This window comes from Hirundo rustica, chromosome 1 (assembly GCF_015227805.2).
Source record: "Hirundo rustica isolate bHirRus1 chromosome 1, bHirRus1.pri.v3, whole genome shotgun sequence".
Classification (NCBI taxonomy): domain Eukaryota; kingdom Metazoa; phylum Chordata; class Aves; order Passeriformes; family Hirundinidae; genus Hirundo; species Hirundo rustica.
Genome location: NC_053450.1, coordinates 27,011,166 through 27,030,825, shown reverse-complemented (window position 1 = coordinate 27,030,825; position 19,660 = coordinate 27,011,166). Strand labels below are relative to the sequence as shown.

The following is a 19,660-nucleotide window of genomic DNA, read 5'->3' as shown; positions in this document are numbered from 1 at the left end:
ATGCACACAAAAACTGCAGTTACCTTGCAACTTACCCTGATATTTGACCATTTTAATCTTCTTCTGGTTTAGTTTGGTTTAACTGTGCTAGGGCTATAGATAAACGTGAATAGGACTCCATGAAGAACTGGCAATCTTGCACTTGGTTACAATGCTTTATTCACAAGCAAGATTATATTGGTTCAGCCTTGGCTCTGGAAGCAGCATAGCTCCTATCAAGCGGCATTGAGCCTGGGCCAGTGCATTTCACAGTATCTGATGTGTCCGTGTGCTTTGTTAGCAGTAGGGACCATGCTAGATTCCAGTAGCAGTGCTGGAGAGTGGGGAGCCGTACATCTTTGGGGAACTCTGCTTGGGGGCACGCACTTACTCCAGGCCTGGTCTGAAGCAAGTAGGTATTCCTGTGCCTCATTTCTTGGTATTTCAGGTTTAGTGAACTTTTTAGCCTTTTGCAGTGTTGCAAAAGAGAATAATGTAGTCTTGGACCTGAGGATGAGTTCCAGGATCAAGAACTAGAACTAGTGCAGAGCTATCTGTTCACAGGGACCTGAGTTTCTTTTAAGGAGAAAGGTTTGATTTGGCGGGATTTGGTGATCTGATAGAAATAAGGTAAATTGCAATGCATAGTAAAGGCAGACTCATTTCATAATGAGCATTGCTTAGTTAGGGTCTTACCCTTTCGTGTATTTTTAAGGTGTTCTTGCTCCCTCTTCCTCTGGCTATTGGAATGGTATTTGAAGTTAAGTGACCTTTCTGGCTTACCAAATTCCCCTTACTTCCATGGGTTAGCAATATATTTGTGTAAGTGTTGGGGATTTTTTTCTTTACTTTGTTGAGCTGCTCTTTTACTAAGACCTCCCTTACAAGGCAGCCTATTCAAAATGCAAAAATATATTTTGCTTGTGTTTCAGCAAAAATGGTCTACCTTGACTGGCATATTCAAGTGACTGTAGAGCTAGTCCTGTTGTTGGGAGAGTGGGGCTTGTTTTTATTATTTTTATCATTGCTGATACAACTTTCTGTACATACTGGGTCGATACTGATGGATATGTGGCCTTGACCTTTTGCAGTGAAGTATTTCTACTCCTGTTTTTCACAGCCAAGGGCACCTTTGCAGTACTAGATCCTGTATTACAAAACTTATCTCCAGGAGCTAGCATAATATTACTGCAACTGGGTCCTTTACCTTTTTGCTTCCCTCCAGTTTTTACTTTAGCTTCATCATTTGATTTTTCCCCTCTGATTTCTGTGAGTATGCCTTATGGTTTTATATGTGTTTGTGGATTCACAAGAAATTTTAATAACACTTCCATGGCAGGCTGATACCTGTTGAGTGGGTTTCTTCTTGCTTGCAAATAGATGCTTTGTTGCTTTTTCCTTTTAAAAAAATATTTAGTATTTTTCTTTTCAGTGACAGAAAAATATACTTCCCACCTTTTTCTCCACATTTAATAATGTAAGTTTTTAGCTAGAACTCTGGAGAAATAGGTGAAATAAGCCTTTCATAAATAAAGATGTGTTTTAAATAACTGAGAAGTGAGCTGAGTGTAGGTTATTCTGACACTTCTCAAATTCCTAATTCTATCATAGTAATGCACTTTAAGTTTGACCCCAACTGTAAATATCATAGTGCTTGCAGTTCTTAGTTAAAAATTTCCCCTTGCATTGCAAAATTTCATTTCATTAGTATCGAGGAAATACAATGAGAAAGTGAATAAAGGTCAAGTAATCCTAATAACAAGAATGAATTATTAAAAATCTGTATATATATATATATTTAAAATGTATTTTATATGCAGGAATGTGACTCCACAGACTACGCTGGAATTTAGAGTGTGGAGCCATCACACTTTAAAAGCAGATGCTTTATTAGGAAGAGCCACTGTAGACTTGAGACAAGCTTTGGAAGTACACAATAGAAAATGTAAGTTAACAAGAAGGATATTTTGAATAAAGTAAAATTATTATTACTAATCTATATATCAAACTGGCAACCAGACTACTAACTATACATGTAATAATTATAACTGACTTTCAGTTGATATCTTTACTTGTCTCTTCTAGAGATATCTGTGCTATTGAGAGCATTTTAAATGTAACAATAGGATATTATACTTTTGAAACAAACAGTAGAGTATTAGTTTCTGAAAATTAAGTAAAAGCAGAATTGATTAAATACAATGTTTTGTGGCAAGCTGGTTACTAATTTGATAGAAGATCTGTTTTAGATTTGGTAACCAAAAAAAACCCCCCAAAAATTAAACTTTCAGAAAAGCCATGTAATTTTTCATGTTTTCCTTCTCTGGAGTCACTAATAGAAAGGCTGGGTATTTGTCCCACATAATTTAGCTGCCCAGAGAGCAGTAGAAAACACTGATTAATGAAACAATTGTGATCTTCCTTTTAGTACATTAGAGATTGAGTCTATGTAATTTCTAATATTAAACATTTTTAATAGAATAGGTCTAATTTGCTTTTCAATTTTTTTCTTTAGTACAAGATGGTGAATCCACACTTTAAATTCCACTCCAGAGTGGCAGTAGAATTCCAGCTAAACCAATCTTAACCTTTCTCACAAGTTATATATATAAAAACCTGAGGTGACTGTTTAGAAAGCTGGGGGGAAAGGAGAGCCAAAAAAAAAAAAAAAAAAAAAAAAGCTCAATTTTTCTGATTCTTACAGAAAATTGAAACAGAGTCCAAAATCATATGGGGCTTCTTCAACAGTATTACAATGATTTAGCAGCAAATTTCATAGTTAAGCAGAAAATTTTCTTTTTACATAAGAAAAATGTATCTGGGTTGCAATAATATTAGCCCAAAAAGTTAATTAGTATTTTAACAGTTTCTAACAAAATAGTTAACATTTTATTACTGTAGATCCAGGGGAGGTAGGAGGAAGGATCTAACTACTTGACAATTTTTTTCAGGTTACAATTGACTGAGTTTTCTGTACATTGCACCAAAAGTAATTTATGTGCAATGTTTATTATTTGGGCAAGTCAGTAGTTAGACACTTTCTGGATTACCTAAGAATTCACTGGTGGAATAATCTGATTGGTATCCTTCATTCATCCAGTTATTGGTACCTGTTCTGAAATGCAGCACTTGAAGGGCACTTTGCTGATGAATATGGAATGAGAAGTCCTCTAAATGCAGACATTTAGAACTAGTATGGTTGCTTGTTCTGCTAAACATCACGAGTATTAAATTGCTGCCCACACACCTCACCATTTTCTTGCCAGCTCAAGTGAACTACAACCAACAGTTGATCTGGTTTAGGAAGATAACCTGTTAAAAAAGCCAAAGTTAAGCCAACTTTGCAAAAATTAAAAATGTGTTAATTAAACAATTCAGTGCTAGGTTAGTTTCTTCTCCTCTTTGAGATAGTACTTTTTTCCAAAATACATACTGCTAAATCAGTAATCCTGTAGATTTAGGAGCTTCGTGCTTGCTGCAGAGATTTAAAGTCCTTTGAAATCCATTGTAGCACCGCAGTGTGTGTCTGCTGGTAACTGCTGCCCAGTTAGGCTGTCAAACCTGCTCTCTCAAGTAATAGCTTGGGGGTATCTGGCAACAGGTTATGGCAGCCTCCCCTGTTTTCATGTTTATTGTTCACTTACAATGCTTGCTAAGAATAAAAAACAACAAAAACAACAAAACAGTAAATGCTAGTTTAATTCATAGAAGTACCCAGTCTAAATTTAACTTGGAATGCTATCATATGGAAGGAAATATGACGGCATATCTTTAAAAACTAATCTTTTAATCTGAGAGCACAAATACTAAGAGGTCTTAACCATTTTAACCTGATTAAAGTGAACTCCTAGCTGACTGTGTTCGGATTTAAGACATGTAGCTTTAACTGTTGGACTCGTAATAGTTGATTTGGAGAGAATTTCATAGCAACCCCAGCATGTTTTACCTCTGGGTTATATATCTCTCTACAAATTTGTGTATTTTTGCCAGTCAGATTGAATTATTTTACTGCACCATCAGTTATCTCAAATTTTTCTTTCGGTGAAAATAGTTTCTTATTTAACTTTTGGTTACCTGAGGCATCCTCTCTTACTGTTTAATCCTTGGGGTTGCAATCTATGAAAATGCTAGTAAGAATTTACTAAAAATAATTTTAAAATTAAGGGAAGACTCAGTCTTTGCATTTACTTCTTCCTCAAAGAGATGATTTTTTCAGTGGTCCTTTAGAATGGGTTTCCCAGTGACTTCTAATATTTGGATGTGTGGTTCAGAAGTTGTTTGACTTTAAACCATCACATTATATAAGTAGTGCATAATTTCCAAAGGGCTTAATGGAAACTGCAAACCTGGGAAATTATTAACAACAATGTACTGAATCCACATGGATTCTTTAGCATACCTATAGAATATACTATGTAAATAGACAATTCTTTTTTTAAATAAAGTGTGCATTTACACACAACGGGTGTAAATATATAAAACTCCATAGTGATTTCTTCTTTGATTTGAGTATCTCTGATGTTCAGTTTTTTATAACTAAATGTGTATATCACATTTGTGTGTTGAAGATCTCTTTTAATATTATTTAGTATTTAAATTTTTTTTTTTTCCCCTTCTTTTCTTCTCATCCTCTACCCACCCCAACTCCATTTTTAGTGGAGAAGGTGAAAGAACAGTTGAAACTCTCGTTGGAAAACAAGAGTGGCATGGTGCAAACAGGTGAACTGACAGTTGTGCTAGATGGTTTGGTTGTTGAACAAGAATCTCTTACAAATCTCAGTTCATCAGCAACCAGTAAGTTAAAACAATTAAGTCAGATGATAATATTTGGATTAAGATTTCAAACCGATATAATAGAATATTTCTGTTGAATTTGTTTCTTACTGTTCAGTAGAAGTTCAGCAAAATGGCGAGGCTGTACATGAAAGCACAGATGCTTCAGCAAGAAGTTCATCCAGGTTGGAATTTGTTTTTGTGTTTTATGCGATATGAAGTATTAGCAAATTTATCAGTTGAAATGTTTGGGTTGTTTGTGTTTTGGTGGGTTTTTTATTTTTTTTTTTTAATGATTTTGAAGAGATATTTCAGCTGCTGATGTCTCAATTATGTTGCGACAGGTTTTAGAAACATTATTTGTTTGATAATTGCATAATTTAGTTCAGCTGACTGGAAATCTATAAAATGCTGTAGCAGAAATTAGGGGAGCAGTGGCTCAGTATATTTTTATGTACTTATTCAATTTATTTTCTTTTGCTGCTTAAGAACCATTTCTATTAATGTCTACCAGTTTTTTGCAATGTAGCACCTGAACGGAAGGAAAAAGAAAAAAAAGCCTGAATTACTTCCTCCTCAGCCTTTTTAAGGTCATGATCAGGAACTTAAGAGACTTGTATTGAGTTTCACAAACAGTATTTGTAACACTGAAGCCAAGGCCTGTTTCCTCTTGAAGTGGCAAGAAAAAGACATTCAGACCATTTAAGAGCTTTATTCTTGGCTTCTCTACCATTATAACCCACTCAAGGACTGGCTGTAGAGAAGTAGGAATAGATTTTTTTGCCCCCTCATCTCTAGTAAGACAAACAGGTCAATTCAGATCAATTTAATGTTACTGGCCTGCTCAGTTACCTTATGTGAACCCATTTCTGTTTAAGTTATTGACACTAACTGGAGTGAAAAAACATCCAGTTATTGACACTAACTGGAGTGAAAAAGCATCCTACTATGCATTTGAGTGACAGGGACATATTTGTCCTTGTATGCTTGGCTTGATTATTTTTTTGAATTTAGGGATGTTTGTCTCTCTTCCCTGATGGGTGCTCAAGATGAGGGAGAGAGAATAAAAAGTTGCTTCTGCTTTTGTTTTTGTTAGAAAGGTTTGAAACTGCTGAAAGTGTTTTGAAACACATCTACTTACCATTTTGAAACAGTAGTAACAATCATCTGTTTTCATTCAGCTATTGTTGCTGGAGATAATATCTCTTACTGGGATCCTGCCCTTGGTGTTGATATTTTAATTTGCTGCAGTTTTCCACACAACTATCCAGCAATTTTGATATACAGTTTTAAAATAAAGAGATGAAGAAAAGTTTTGAGGTAGCTTCTCTGCATGTCTTTTGGGGTTGAATAGAGTTTGTAGTCCAGAGTTGAAAAAGGATGATACTTCAGTTCTCTGTTTATTTTTCTCTTCTGGAGTTGGGTAAGGTAGCATGGAAATGCTGCTTCTTCCCTTCTTACTCCACAAAGTTGGACTTCCAATTTTCATATTTTTTGTCACCTGTATAATTTCAGTATTTAACCTCTACTCCTTGAGATGATAAGGAATTGACATTGAGTGTAATTTTCAAGATATGTGTCTCTGGTGGATGGCTTTAAGCATTCTGAAAGAGATTTAAGTATAAAACCAGTGTACTACTGTAACTGAACAAAACTTTCCATTCACAAGCCCTTAAAATGCATTTATTTCCACGTGGCCTTGTAAACATAGAGCTGCCTATGTGTATTTGTCCTCACAAACTCCCATCCTGCCAGTACATAGGGAAGCTCATCTTATTTTCCTTTTACTCATTTTCCTCCTTTAGGGAGAATTTCATTGCTTTTTTATGTTATGAGTATTTTTAGTGATATGATTAACAAAACCAGTTCTTCCTTTTGCTTAATGAGAGAAAAAGCTTTCCTGCTCATAGCTGCACTTTGGTAAGGTCCCTAAGGCCATTTTGGAAGATGCAGCAGGTGCTACAGTCTGTTCAATTCAATTCTTACATGTCGCTAAAAGAGAATGTGAAAATGGAAATGGAAACTTACCTGTTTTAAGTATCTGAAATCCTCAAAACTGATTCTTGACTTTTTCTTAACGGTCCAGTGTGAGACCAAAACAATTAATCTAGGCTGCAAACACCGTGCTATGAACAGTTGTGAATTTACCACCATTTCTTTATTTGTTTCTATAGCATGGTTTAGTGTTGCATTTAGTTTAGTTGTATGACTGCTTAACATGTTGCTTGTAGTAACCTAAAATCATCTTTTATTTTTACCAAGATCTGCTTGTGACATTTCTAATGGGATAGACAATCAAGTACCTTCCAACTCTGTAATGCAGAATACGTTCTGTGTAGAAGCTGTTAATGGAGACAGCACACCATCTCCTAATCATGTTGCAGCCAGACCCAAAAATACACCAGTACCTAAACCACTTGAAGCTCAGCCTGTCAACAGCACTGGTAAGAATGGGAGAGTTAAGGGAACCTGTTCCATGAGGCTTTTTTATCTAGTTGTATCTCAAGTTGAGCTACTTTTTCGATAAAATTTTGTTGGAATTCAAAAGTACTGAAAGGATGTGGCTTGAATTTATAACATTGTGTATCCACGTTTGTAAATTTTTTTTGCAGAAGACCCATTCTTAAATATACTGAGTTTCACACTTTATCATAAGTTCTTTTCACTGAGGAAGAAAGATTAAAGTGTCAAAAATCTTCCTTTTTTCTGTCCCAGACTGCTGTACTCTGTGTAGAGATGTGTTGCAGAGTTTCCATGCCTTCAAGTTTTTTCAAAAATTCCATTTAAAAACAGGTGGTGGCAAATACTGGATTTCATTTTCCTCATAAACACAAAAACATTGATTCTGACTACAGTTCACTTTTGGTTCAGTGAAACTAGTGAAAGAAAATGTTTTCTGATTTTTGTTCCTGTGACAACTAATAATGACTTCTAAGCCCTTTGTCTTTTTTCAGCTCTTTGAGAGAGCTGACAGTGATAGCAGAGAGAAGACAACCATAAATAGAAATAGGCAAGTTGTTACTAAATGGTGGAACAGAGATTGTCAAACTCTCTGTAATAGAGTGGAAAATGTGGGTATGGTTGGGAGATAACAGAAACGGTTATGAACTTTAAAAAGTAATAATTAAATTAGGTCTTCTCTGAAGCTTTTCTCTATTTGAAGAACTTCAATTTGATTCCCCTCTCTTTTCAGCTCAAGGCTAGAGGGCATATATATTATTAAGGCATTGCTTCCTTTTTCTTCAACAGCAGAGAGAGCCATTTGAAGTCTGTTATTAGGATAGATTGAATTGAAAAATACTTGATTTGTTCAAGTGTTAATATTGATGAAATCATTGATATTGGGGTAATCAACTGCTCTACCAGTGGGTGAAGATGTTTCTAAGGCAAGGCATAAAACAGATCTCTGGCGTTTTTTGATGACTCTTTTTTTCCTCACTGTTGTGCTGTAGCAGGATTGTAGTTTTTTGTGATGTTGGCAGAATTGCTGTTTTAGGCATAATTGGTGAAGTAATCATCTAATGTAATGTTTTATACATCTATTTTGGAGCTGAACTTACTAATAGAGCAGATGATTTGTTCATTATTTTGCTTCTAACTTTATTATGTAATCTACTCTTTCATGTGGATAAGTTGAATTTTTTAAATGGAAGTTGAAATTTCAGTTGGCTTTTTTCTTGTGTAAGTTAAGTTGTTGCTAGTTTAAGCAGAAATTTGAGGAAAGTTGATCAAATTGTTCATAGTTTTTGTCATGCTGAAACTATATAAAATTTTGATATGACTTAATGTAGATAATTATTTTTGTGCCATTTGGAAGCAGTGATGTGTTACTTTGGAAAAGTTTTGTTCAAAAATTAGTGCCTTTATAGAACTTAAAAATCTGTTGCCTGTAAAATCATGCTTATCATTATGCATATCAAGAAAATTCATATGGTGCAGTCATAATTCCTTAAAGAAACTGACTTGCTAATTTAAATTCTGATGACAGAATTAAACAAGTGAACTTGTTAAAATAATGAAACAACATTTTATAGGCGTGAATGTAGAACTAAATTTTGCAAATGTGTATCAATAAGGTTAAGAGTATAGAATGATATCAGTTGCAGTCCTTAGCATCATAAGGTGAGAATATACTGTAAGCTAAGAAAATTGCTTGAAGCATGTACTGAATAGTCCTTAGAAAATTGTTGCAACTCTAAAACAGGTACAAGCTACTAAGTATAAATAGAATTGTCACCCTATGATGTTGATTAGTGGTGCAGAAAATGAAAGTGCTGAGCAATGTTGCACTGCTTTTTATAGGGCCTTGACTTTTAATGGGTGTCCTACAGACTCTGTACCTGATGTCACTTGTCTAAGTTAGACAAGATCTTGATGTGCTGAGATACTGTTCTGTTAAGCTCTGCAGATGAATGGTGTATTGTTGGCCAGGTGGGCTTGGAACTAATAAAGCCTTCTTAGCACCCTTTGCCTGCTAAATCCATGCCTGCTTTAAACCTTTTATGAGATTGTGCTTACTTGAATTTAATAGCATTTTTATTTCTTTAAAAGATAGAGTTGATTTACTTTGTGATCCTAAAGTAATTTTCTTCAGTCATTGAACTGTGTAAGTTGTGTTAGCCAATAATAGTTTTTATATTTTAATCCCTCTTTTGGAGGGGGATTTTTTTTTTTCCAAGTCACACACAGGAGTGGGGTTAATTGAAGGGTTTTGTACCTCAGCTCTGAAAAAGGAAAGAAATTATCTGTAGGAAATCCCTCTTAGGTTTCCAAATCTCACAGAATAATCTCTTAATTGTTTTCATGTCATACTGATCAAGATTCTTTTTTGAACTTCAGTGTAAGTTCAGAGTTTCAAAAAAGGCTATACGGTTTTGTGGAAAGCAGATGTGTGCCTCTTGCTAATCTGAGTAAAGTGTAACATTGAATTGACAACATGCTTCTGCATGTAGGCATGCAGAAACTAAGAAATAACTTCAGCAGGGAAGTATAGAGAATGGCTCGCAAACTGTAAGTTTTAACTGAAGGCAGGTGTGTTGTGACTTTTTGTCATCTTAGACAGCAGTGCTGCCTGTGGCATACAGGTGCAACTTAAATACATTCCTTTCAAGTCATTTACTCTGGAAGCTGGTTATTTGAAAAGTAAATCTCATCAGATTCTGATACACAAATGTTATTTCCTATTCTCAGTTAATGGTGAATCATCTGCCTCTGCACCTGAAGCTGGTAATTCTTCTGTCGCCGAGGCTCCAACGGGTTCAGTTGAAGCTCCAGTGTCTTCAGCAGATTGCACTAATGATACAGCAGAACCTCAGTCAGTAACAGAAGCAACTAGTTGTTCTGAAAGCCACACTTCTGTTTTACCTGCCGTATCTGCTGGACTAGAACCTGCAGCTGCAACAGACTGTGCTCAGCCTAATGCTCGAAACAGCATAGCAGCAGAAGCAGCAAAGCCAAGGGAATCCTCCTCCACGCCAAGTGCATCTGCAGAACCTGTAAGACAGCAGCCTGGTACTGCCAGTACAGAACCTTTGCCACCAGGGTATGTTGTTTTGCTTTTAATGCTGTCACTTTGTGTCATCTAAATGTGCATATAAAGAAACAGAAACTTATTCTATACAGGGATTGTCAAATGCAGGTCCGCTGGCTGAGACAGGGTTATTTGATCTAAAATGGGATTCATGCTGCTGCTCTAACTGGCTACTCTTGTCCCAGAAAGTAACAACTGATAACTGATTTGCTGAGATGGTATTCTGATCTTAGCAGACAAACTCTTGGGTGTTATGGATGTGAAGACTTTTCATTTGATATTTTCAAACTTATTTGGGCTGTATTTTATTATTCTTTGCTTCTTAGTAGTAGAGACCAAAGCACAAAGAAGTGAAAATGTCTAGTCTACAAATGCTTGCAGGTGCTTACTGTGTAAGAATGAGTTCTATAATGTTATAGTTAAAAATAAGATTTGATGTGTATGTAGGTATGTGGTAAGAAGAGCTAGAATGTTTTAATGTTACTAGATTGTTAGAAATAGCTTTAGTAGTCTTAAAAACAAAATCAAAAATGTGCTTAGTCATTAAATGGAAGTACAGTACATTCTTAAATATATGTAGTAGATAGATAGATCTTAATATTTTTTAATGTATGCTTTCATGTTGGGGTGAAAAGATACCTTAAGTTCAAATTAGAAGTACTGACATTTCCATAATATTGTAAATATTAACTATTTCATCATTTTCTAATCAAAGAAACTGTTTCTTAACCCAAAGTGTATATACCTTGTGTCATTTTAGCTGATCTTTCAGAGGGCCTGTCTTACACCTGCTCCCTGTGAAGAAGGTTCAGTACGTTATTGGTGACACTTCACTTGAGTTTCTGCAGTTAGATAAACGTGAAAACAAACATTTAAAAAGATAAAAGTATTCTATATAAATCGTGGAAGTGTTACTTAGTTTTTAATTTTCAGATGCTCTGTCCTTATAGGTGGGAATTCTTTCCACACATTCTTTTTTAAATTAATTACATGCTTTCCCACTGAGGGGGTCATGAGTTCCAGGCACAGTGCCCACTATGGCCAACTGCATTTCTTCTTCATTCCCTGATGATATTTCTGTGCGATTTTTATTTGGTGGTTCTCCACATCCCCCTCCTTCCTCTCCCCTCCACCCTCTTTTCACCCCACCTAACTGAGTCCTCCATTATGTATAGCCCTAAAAACTGTAAAATGCTGCTGCTCCTCTCTACCCTTCTTGAAATTTTAACATATAACCTCTTGAACTGCAGAAAAGATTTTGCAGCTTTATACAATGCTCTGCACTAGTGAGAAAATGCATATCCAATCCTATGAGTAGCAGGCCAGGTGTTCTGCCCATATTTTTAGGAACTAATTAAGTGTTTATATAAGAAAAACAACTATATATCAAATGCAGACAAGCACTTCAGCTTTTCACCCAATTTATCCTGGTTTCCTAGCCATTTATACATACTTTTGTTGCATTATGGTAGTTCTCAGCTTCATGAAACTCCAGCTGTTGACAATGTTTGGTCCTAGCTCCATCTTCAATTGTTTTGATTGTTTTGATTGTTTTTCAAAACGAAGTAATCCCCAGGGATATCAGATATAGAATTTATCAGTATAGGAAATAGAAACACAGGAAAAACAGCTGATAGCACACACTTCAGGTTCACTTTGAAAGATGCTGTTTGCTCGATATAGGGAACAGAGCTTCAAAATGTAAACACTCTCATTTTTTTGAGAGATAAGAACTTGGACGTGCAAAGAATGCATCTCTAAGCACTTTTGAAATAAGATTATTTTAGCGTCTATGCATTGAGCAGATAATTAATTGACTTTGTTCCCAAATTAAATATAATAGGAAAACGCTGGTGAATGTTTATGTATGTTCATTATGTGCTAAATCCTTTAAAGAACTGTTTATGGTGATATCAGTTCAATAGGAAGTAACTGAGCTGTATTCTGGTGTGAATTTTCTTTGGTGTTCGAGAATGGGTTTTGGACCATACTATTTTCATTCAATTCCAAGGTACTTTTTTGTCTTAGGACTTCCTGGGAAGTCCCAGGGAAGTATTTGCACTTTCACTTACATGAAAGTCTCTTTGTCTTGAAGGTGGGAGCAAAGAAAGGATCCTCATGGTAGAACCTATTACGTTGATCACAACACACGAACTACAACATGGGAAAGACCACAGCCCTTACCTCCTGGGTAATGTAGACTTTTTGAATTAAATACAATAAACTTACCATATTTTTGTTTGTTCGTTGCTGGAAACAAACAGCAGCTCATCAAAGCTGTATTCTGTATATTAAGTAATTCTAGCTTTCATTTAATTATATTAATTGCAGCTATTGTTATAGGAATGTTGATACTGGATATGTCACTAGTTTTGACCACTTGTTCAAATACAGCTACTTAAATATTTGTTCTTTCTCTAAAATTTAAGCATGAAATAATGCATATTTGATCACCTTCATTTAAGTGTCACTACTAAGTGTAGTGCACTGGTTCCAAACCTCAGATTTCCGAGCGAAGTGTTCTCTGTGAAATCTGCCAACATTACTTGCAGTCACAGGTGTTTACAAAGTTAAAAATGGGATGACAGTGAGCTGAGCAGGCAATTGCTTGAAGTCTGTGTATGTTCATTGTGGTTGTTCATCTGCTAGTTAAGTTAGGGTGCTTTTGTGTCCTTTAGAAATTGAAATCATGCCTGTGACTCCAGTAGTTCATTCAACTACCACCTAGGAATTTAGCCTAATGAGAAAATCAGTTAGTAACACTACTGAAAGAATTAACTGTTAACATTTGTGTTTCTTGCAAGCTGGGAAAGAAGAGTTGATGATCGTGGGAGAGTTTACTATGTGGACCACAACACCAGAACGACAACGTGGCAGCGACCAACAATGGAGTCAGTGAGGAACTTTGAGCAATGGCAATCTCAACGGAATCAACTGCAGGGAGCTATGCAACAATTCAACCAACGATACCTCTATTCGGTAAGGTATACAAAATTTGAAATTGGTACAGAGGTATAGGTGTACTTTCTGTTCTTTAACTTTAAAGAGCATGATTTTGTCAGCCATATGTGTTAAAAGACATTTAGCACCAGTAATTTCAATTCAGATAATTTTGAAAAAAGTTAAAAATCATCCTTGAAGGCAGAAAGTACTTCCTTCTGAGTTTGCTCCCCAACAGCAGCTTTATATACTGCATTTTACATAAGACTTTTAATGCTAGTAGGAAGAGGTACAGCTAAAACTGTCCCTTAAACTGAAAAGGAATGTAAATGCTGTTAGGGGTCATTTTGAGCATTAAATAGCCTTCAAAACTGTTTAGGTGATTAGAAGTCCTTCACTGATACAAGTGGCAATACTTTTACTTTGAGGGTTATACATCTGGTTCAGCTCTGGAATTTCCTACGTGGTTTTCCATTTCTCTCACATAGTTGCTTACTTCTGCCTAAAGAAAATACTGAGTAGCTTCAAAGAGAATATTTCTTGAGACAGATTTTCCCATCTGTGACTGGATAAATAGTTGTTTCTTCAGAGTTAAGAATGATAGTGCCTGTGTGTCACTGTCACTCTGAACAGTATACTTCAAGAATTGTGCTTGGCTTCTTAAAAAAATTATCAGATCCCAGAAATTTTGTAAGTGATACGCAGCAAAGCTGGAGTGTTTTAAAGTTGAAACCATGGAAGTACAAGTCTAAACCAGCTTCATTGGAATAGGACTCTCTGCATGTGCAGACCTAGGTTTGAATCTGATGGACTTTATTCACACACCCCTCTGAAGTAAAGGATGCTGCAGTATTACATTTAAAAATTCTCCACCTCTCATTATTGAATTAGACATTATATCTTGTCACTAGCAGTAGCAGAAACATGCATCACCACAAATTTTCTGAACTCTCAGAGCTCTGCATCAAATTCAATTTGTTTTATGCAATTTGTTTTATGCAAAATGGTCAAGGCTGGAAAGGACCTCTTAAGGTTATTTGGTCCAATGTCCCTCCTCAGGAAAGGCCATCTAGAGCCAGCCATCCAGGACTGATGCCTTGTGAATATCTCCAAGGATGGAGAGTCCATGACCCCTCTGGGAAACCTGCGCCAGTGCTTGGTCAGCCTCCCAGTAAAAAGTGATTCCTGATGTTTAGAGGGAATCCCCTGTGTTTCAGTGTGTGCCATTGCCCCTGGTCTTACCACTGTGAACCAGTGAGAAAAGCCTGGCTCTGTCTTTTTTGCACCCTCCTTCAGATATTTAAACACACTGGTAACTTCTAATGCAAATCCAAGAATCACAGCTGAAGTGCATTGAGCCAAAAACTCTTGCTTGACCAGCTTTGTGTACTTGTGTACTACTTTGATCAGTTGCATAAAACATCTCAGAAAACTCTCACTTTTCCAATGGCAAGATTTTTGGGGGGCTAGATTTGTCCCTCAGCGAACAATGTATTTTTTAATTAAATTATGTTAGTTCCTTCATTAAAGGATAACCCCTAATGAAAACAACAGACCCATTCTTTAAAATGTCTCATTTGACCTTAGAATCAGTAAATGAGGATTTGTTAGTGAGACAGAATATACCTGAAGGAAGAGAAAACTCGACTGTTTGCAACTCTTTAGAATTCTGTTTTCTAAGTGTTATGTCTGTTGCACAGGTAGAACTCACAGTTAATTGATGGGGAAAATTAAAATTATATTGAAGAAAGAGTGGTGGTGGTTTTTTTGGTTTTTTGTTTTTTTTTTTTTTTACTTTAGTGTTCTTCTGTATACTTTTCTTCAAGAATAGTTAAGGCACAACTATACCTACCTTTTCATGCTATGGTGACATACCAGAACTCAACCTCTATAGCAGTTTAAGTGAGATTGAAACATTCTCTAGCTGAAAGCATTAATCTACATTTTCCCAAAAAATAAAATACAATTACCTTGAGTGGTCAAAGCTAAACTATGTAAAGAAAGAAAAGTAGATAGGCTATAGTTATTTGAATTACTTTCATTTTTACCTGGATTCATTTTATCATAGTAATTTTGGGAGTGAATATGCTTGGTCTTTCAGTGTGTTCTGTTAAATATACAGCTCTGTGTGGCCAGCAGCACACACAAATCCTCAGACCCATTAAGAAGGTCGGAAATATCTGAACTGTGCCACCATTCAGTTCTTTGGCAGACAGCTTTTTGCTTTTGTGAACTATTCTTTTACAGTCACCACAGAGAAGTCTTTGGTTAGAGGGTTATTGTGATTGTGTGGTCTCCTAAAGCAGAAAAGACTTAACTGCATTTGCTGCTGAAATAATGATAATTCTCTGTTCACGTGTAGTACATGGTGGCTGGAACAACTACACAGCTCGATTTTGAGTGTAACTAATGCATTTCCTTCTGATATTTCATCTACTTCTCCTTCAGAGAAAAAATATTATAGATTTGTTTTGCCTGAACTTGCTTCTGAAACTCTTATTTGATATTTTTGTATTGCAAATGGTTTATAAAGCAGTATTAATTCCTAAGACACTCTTTGGAAAACAGCTTGGTTTCCTTATATCAAAATTCCATTCTGCACCCATACACACTAAAAGTTAGTGTCCACAAAATTTTAGTGATGGATGCTTTTAATTATAAATCAGAGCATGGATCCTACAGTCTGTGGGATTCCTGCCTTTTATTTTTTCTCATGCTTTGTATTTTTGGGAGCTACTTGGGGATTTCTGCAAGGTTACAGTATATTATGAGCTTAGCATGTGTTTACATAATAATGTAATCCCTTTTTTCTCCTTTTAACCTTTCTGTATGCTGGTATAATTTTACCCATCTGCATATGAATGCAGCTGCATTAAAAAAAAAAAAAGGGAACATTTGAAAATAGCCAAACATCCAGGGAAGTTATCATGTATTGAGGAAGTAAAACCCCCTATGCTGGCGGTAAGTCAGTGTCCTTGGAAATGTTTATTATGGTAAAACGTGTTCTTAAGCAAGAACTTAGTGCTTATCTGCTGATAATGCTTCCTCAAAACTTTTATGAACTGCACATCTTTGTATGAGCACTCAAGTTTGCTGTAGGAAGGGAAAGGGAGGGAAGATTGCATTGGAAACAAGCATGCAAAAAGCATATCTTAATATTGTATAATCTAAGATTCTTTGCAAAACTAGATTAAAAATGGCATGATGGGGTTTTTTTTGCAGAATGAATAATCTTCAGGACTAGTGGTAATCTTAAAACATACTGAAAAAATAATATGAATAATATTTGGCCTCACTGAAAGTCCTCTTGTTTTTAAACAGGCTTCGATGTTGTCAGCAGAAAATGATCCACTTGGACCTTTACCACCAGGCTGGGGTAAGTTAATTAACTGTGGATTTCAGGAAGTGGCAGTTACAGAAATTTGGAATGCAGTTGTATAGTGGATTTTTTTCTTTTTTCCCTTAGAAAGGAGAGTGGATTCAAATGATAGGGTGTATTTTGTAAATCATAACACAAAGACAACACAGTGGGAAGACCCTCGAACTCAAGGGTAGGTGTGTATAATGACTGTTCAGATTCAAAAGATCTTGCTTAATTCTTTTATATCGTGATATGGGGAGGAAAAGCACTGCCTGCAATTTCTTTTGCAGTTTACAAAATGAGGACCCTCTTCCAGAGGGCTGGGAAATCAGATACACCAGAGAAGGTGTCAGATACTTTGTTGATCATAATACCAGAACCACCACCTTCAATGATCCTCGTACTGGGAAATCTTCTGTGTAAGTGAGACATTAAATATATTTTTGAATGTTTTGCCTTGTTATAGTTTAATAGTGAAGTTTTCTCATACTATAAAATGACCTACACTTTTAGCTGGAATTGCACACCAAGTTCTGATAAAGTTTTTATATTATAAATTTAATATATTTTAAAATTTTATTTATTATATTATCTATGACACATTTTGGTGTACTGCTGTGATCTTCAGTAGTTTTTATATATAGTAGTAGTTTTTGTATAACAGTTTTTGAAATACCAAGATTGTAATAATTTTATAGATAGAGAGGGGCAATGAGGTTAACTAATAATGAACTAATGTAACTAATAGTTGCATTTTTAAAGTAACAGCAAATGGTCATGAGTATTGCTTATAATGATACACACTCTAGTAACCGTAGTGTCTAAACAAAGTGGTTCTAAACACTTCTGAAAAAGTTTGCATGCAAACCTTCATTTAAATATTTTCATTAGATAAGTCTTGACCCAACTACAGTGGCTTTCTTAATGTCTTTTATATGGGGTAGGGTGTACTTCTGACATAGTGATGACTTATCATTCAACAATGATAGAATGTTGCACTAGAAAGTCCTTTGTAGTTCCAGAAGCAGCTGAATTTATAAAGGCTTACTTAGCAGTCTTTCTGTCAGTGAAGATGATAAATTAGATATCTCTCCTTTTTATGACTTGTAGTTTTTACACGTTTCATAAGGGTTTGATATCCTTTTGATGTTTTATCTTTCTATCAAATTTGGTAAGTTGACCTGCAAAAAAATCATGGGCGAGGTGTGGTGGAAAGGAAAACTGGCATTCCAAACCACCAGCTACATTTGATCATATTTTACAGTAACAATTTTTTTGTATTTTTGAAATCTTCATGCTGTTGTTTATCATTGAAAGTTTTATTTGATGTCTGCATGTCTTAATGTGTCTCAACTATGTTTCCTTACAGAAATAAAGGGCCGCAGATTGCTTATGAGCGTAGCTTTAGGTGGAAACTTGCTCATTTCCGTTACTTGTGTCAGGTACTGATTTAGTAATAACTTATCTATTGAAACTATGTGAGTTTTTACATATGTATGTGCTGCCTTTTAATGTTATTGCCTTATGATTACAGTCCAATGCACTGCCAAGTCATGTGAAAATCAATGTATCCAGACAGACTTTGTTTGAGGATTCCTTCCAGCAAGTAAGCCTGCAAAAATTATTGTGTTTGTTTATCAAGATAAATCAGAAGAACAAAAATGGCCATAGCTAGTTCAGATTAATGGTCCTTCAGGCACAGTAATCATCCCCTGGTATTAGCTAGTGGGGTTTTCTTAGGGAAGACTGTAAGAAAAGAAGTATTGTATACAATAGTTTTACCATATGAGCTTTCATTTTCCAGCTGTTTACAATTGAAATGCTTCTTGAGCTTGAAGTGGTTTCTGAGTATTGTAATAATCCTGAAGGGATTTCTCTTGTGAGCTTGTCTGTGCTCCTCTTGTGAAATATTTGCATCTGCAGCCTTGTGTAGTAGAGTTCCATAGCTTAACCAACTGTGGCATCAGCCACACTGGATTTGCTTTTCTGATTCCTGTGTGTGTTTTAGATACCTTACAATATGTTGTTTCCTCCAGTTAAAACTGGTGTCCTGCTTTGTTCTTCAAAGATTAAATCTGTGTAATTGAATCTTGCAGTTCTTGAGCTCTTAGAACCTACAGACAATGTATGATGAAAATTCTTGCTGCTGTCACCACAAGACCTCAAGTAAAAAATATATTATAAATGAAAGGATATTGAACTTAGTCTGGATTAAATTATTTCTTTTAACTGATTTCCCTAAAACCAAAAATAATATATATCAGATGAAGTGCCTTTTCGCCTGTTTTCTTTAAATGACTGCCTCAGGAAGACTGTTAGAACAGATTACCTGTACAGCAATACTTTCCAAATGTTCTTTTCACTTGGTAGCAGTCTGCTGCTCAAGAATTTTAAGTCCAAGCTGGTATCTTTGTGTGTAGTTCATTGGTTGCATGTTCTATGAGATGGTCTACATGCTTTTCAAATTTGTGTAACCTTTGACATATATACAGTTTCTGTATCAGCATAAATTAAATCTGAATGAGTGATGTAGTGACAATGCATAATTTGAAACGTATTAATTTATTTTTTCAATAGATTATGGCATTAAAACCCTACGATTTGAGGAGAAGATTATATGTTATATTTAGAGGAGAAGAAGGATTGGATTATGGTGGCTTGGCAAGGTAAAAGAATTTTTCTTAAATAGTTTTTATTTTTTAATAGCACTCTAGCCTTGATTTCTCTTGCAGTTTGACCCTAGGCACCTTTTTAGTTCCCCTTAATGTATTAAGGAGGTGGAACTGGCAGCACTGGGTGTTTTCACAGATTACAACTTCTCATTGGTAAAACTATGGTCTCAGTTGTTCAGTTCTTTGACAAAGTGATGCTTAAATTGGAATGAAATTAATTGCTCTGGACTGAGTTATATCAGAAAGTTTAGTTTTCTTAGAAGTGGAGACAGTGGGAAAATCAAGTGTTCTGCTTATTTGGAAAAATGACGAGCGAACAGCAGATTGGGGCTGATAAGAACAGAAAGGAAATAAATGAAAGAAGAGTAGTGCAGGCATGAAGAGAAAACAGACAATGTTGGCTCC

General features: G+C 35.5%; 1 protein-coding gene across 4 annotated transcripts in view; it reads left to right on the top strand.

Moving 5' to 3' along the window:
• The window catches only part of WWP1 (WW domain containing E3 ubiquitin protein ligase 1), a 59,446-nt gene that overhangs the window by 27,013 nt on the left and 12,773 nt on the right, over window positions 1-19,660 (top strand). For 3 of the 4 annotated variants that reach the window (XM_040088735.2, XM_040088803.2, XM_040088853.2), the window contains exons 4-16: window positions 1,800-1,924; window positions 4,636-4,773; window positions 4,871-4,937; window positions 7,015-7,196; window positions 9,943-10,294; window positions 12,378-12,473; window positions 13,087-13,261; window positions 16,544-16,598; window positions 16,689-16,773; window positions 16,874-17,002; window positions 17,953-18,025; window positions 18,118-18,189; window positions 19,161-19,249. In XM_040088735.2, the coding sequence (XP_039944669.1) occupies window positions 1,800-1,924; window positions 4,636-4,773; window positions 4,871-4,937; window positions 7,015-7,196; window positions 9,943-10,294; window positions 12,378-12,473; window positions 13,087-13,261; window positions 16,544-16,598; window positions 16,689-16,773; window positions 16,874-17,002; window positions 17,953-18,025; window positions 18,118-18,189; window positions 19,161-19,249 (1,638 nt within the window). The remainder of the gene's footprint in view (window positions 1-1,799; window positions 1,925-4,635; window positions 4,774-4,870; window positions 4,938-7,014; window positions 7,197-9,942; window positions 10,295-12,377; window positions 12,474-13,086; window positions 13,262-16,543; window positions 16,599-16,688; window positions 16,774-16,873; window positions 17,003-17,952; window positions 18,026-18,117; window positions 18,190-19,160; window positions 19,250-19,660) is intronic. The other variant, XM_040088937.2, reaches the window with a different exon arrangement.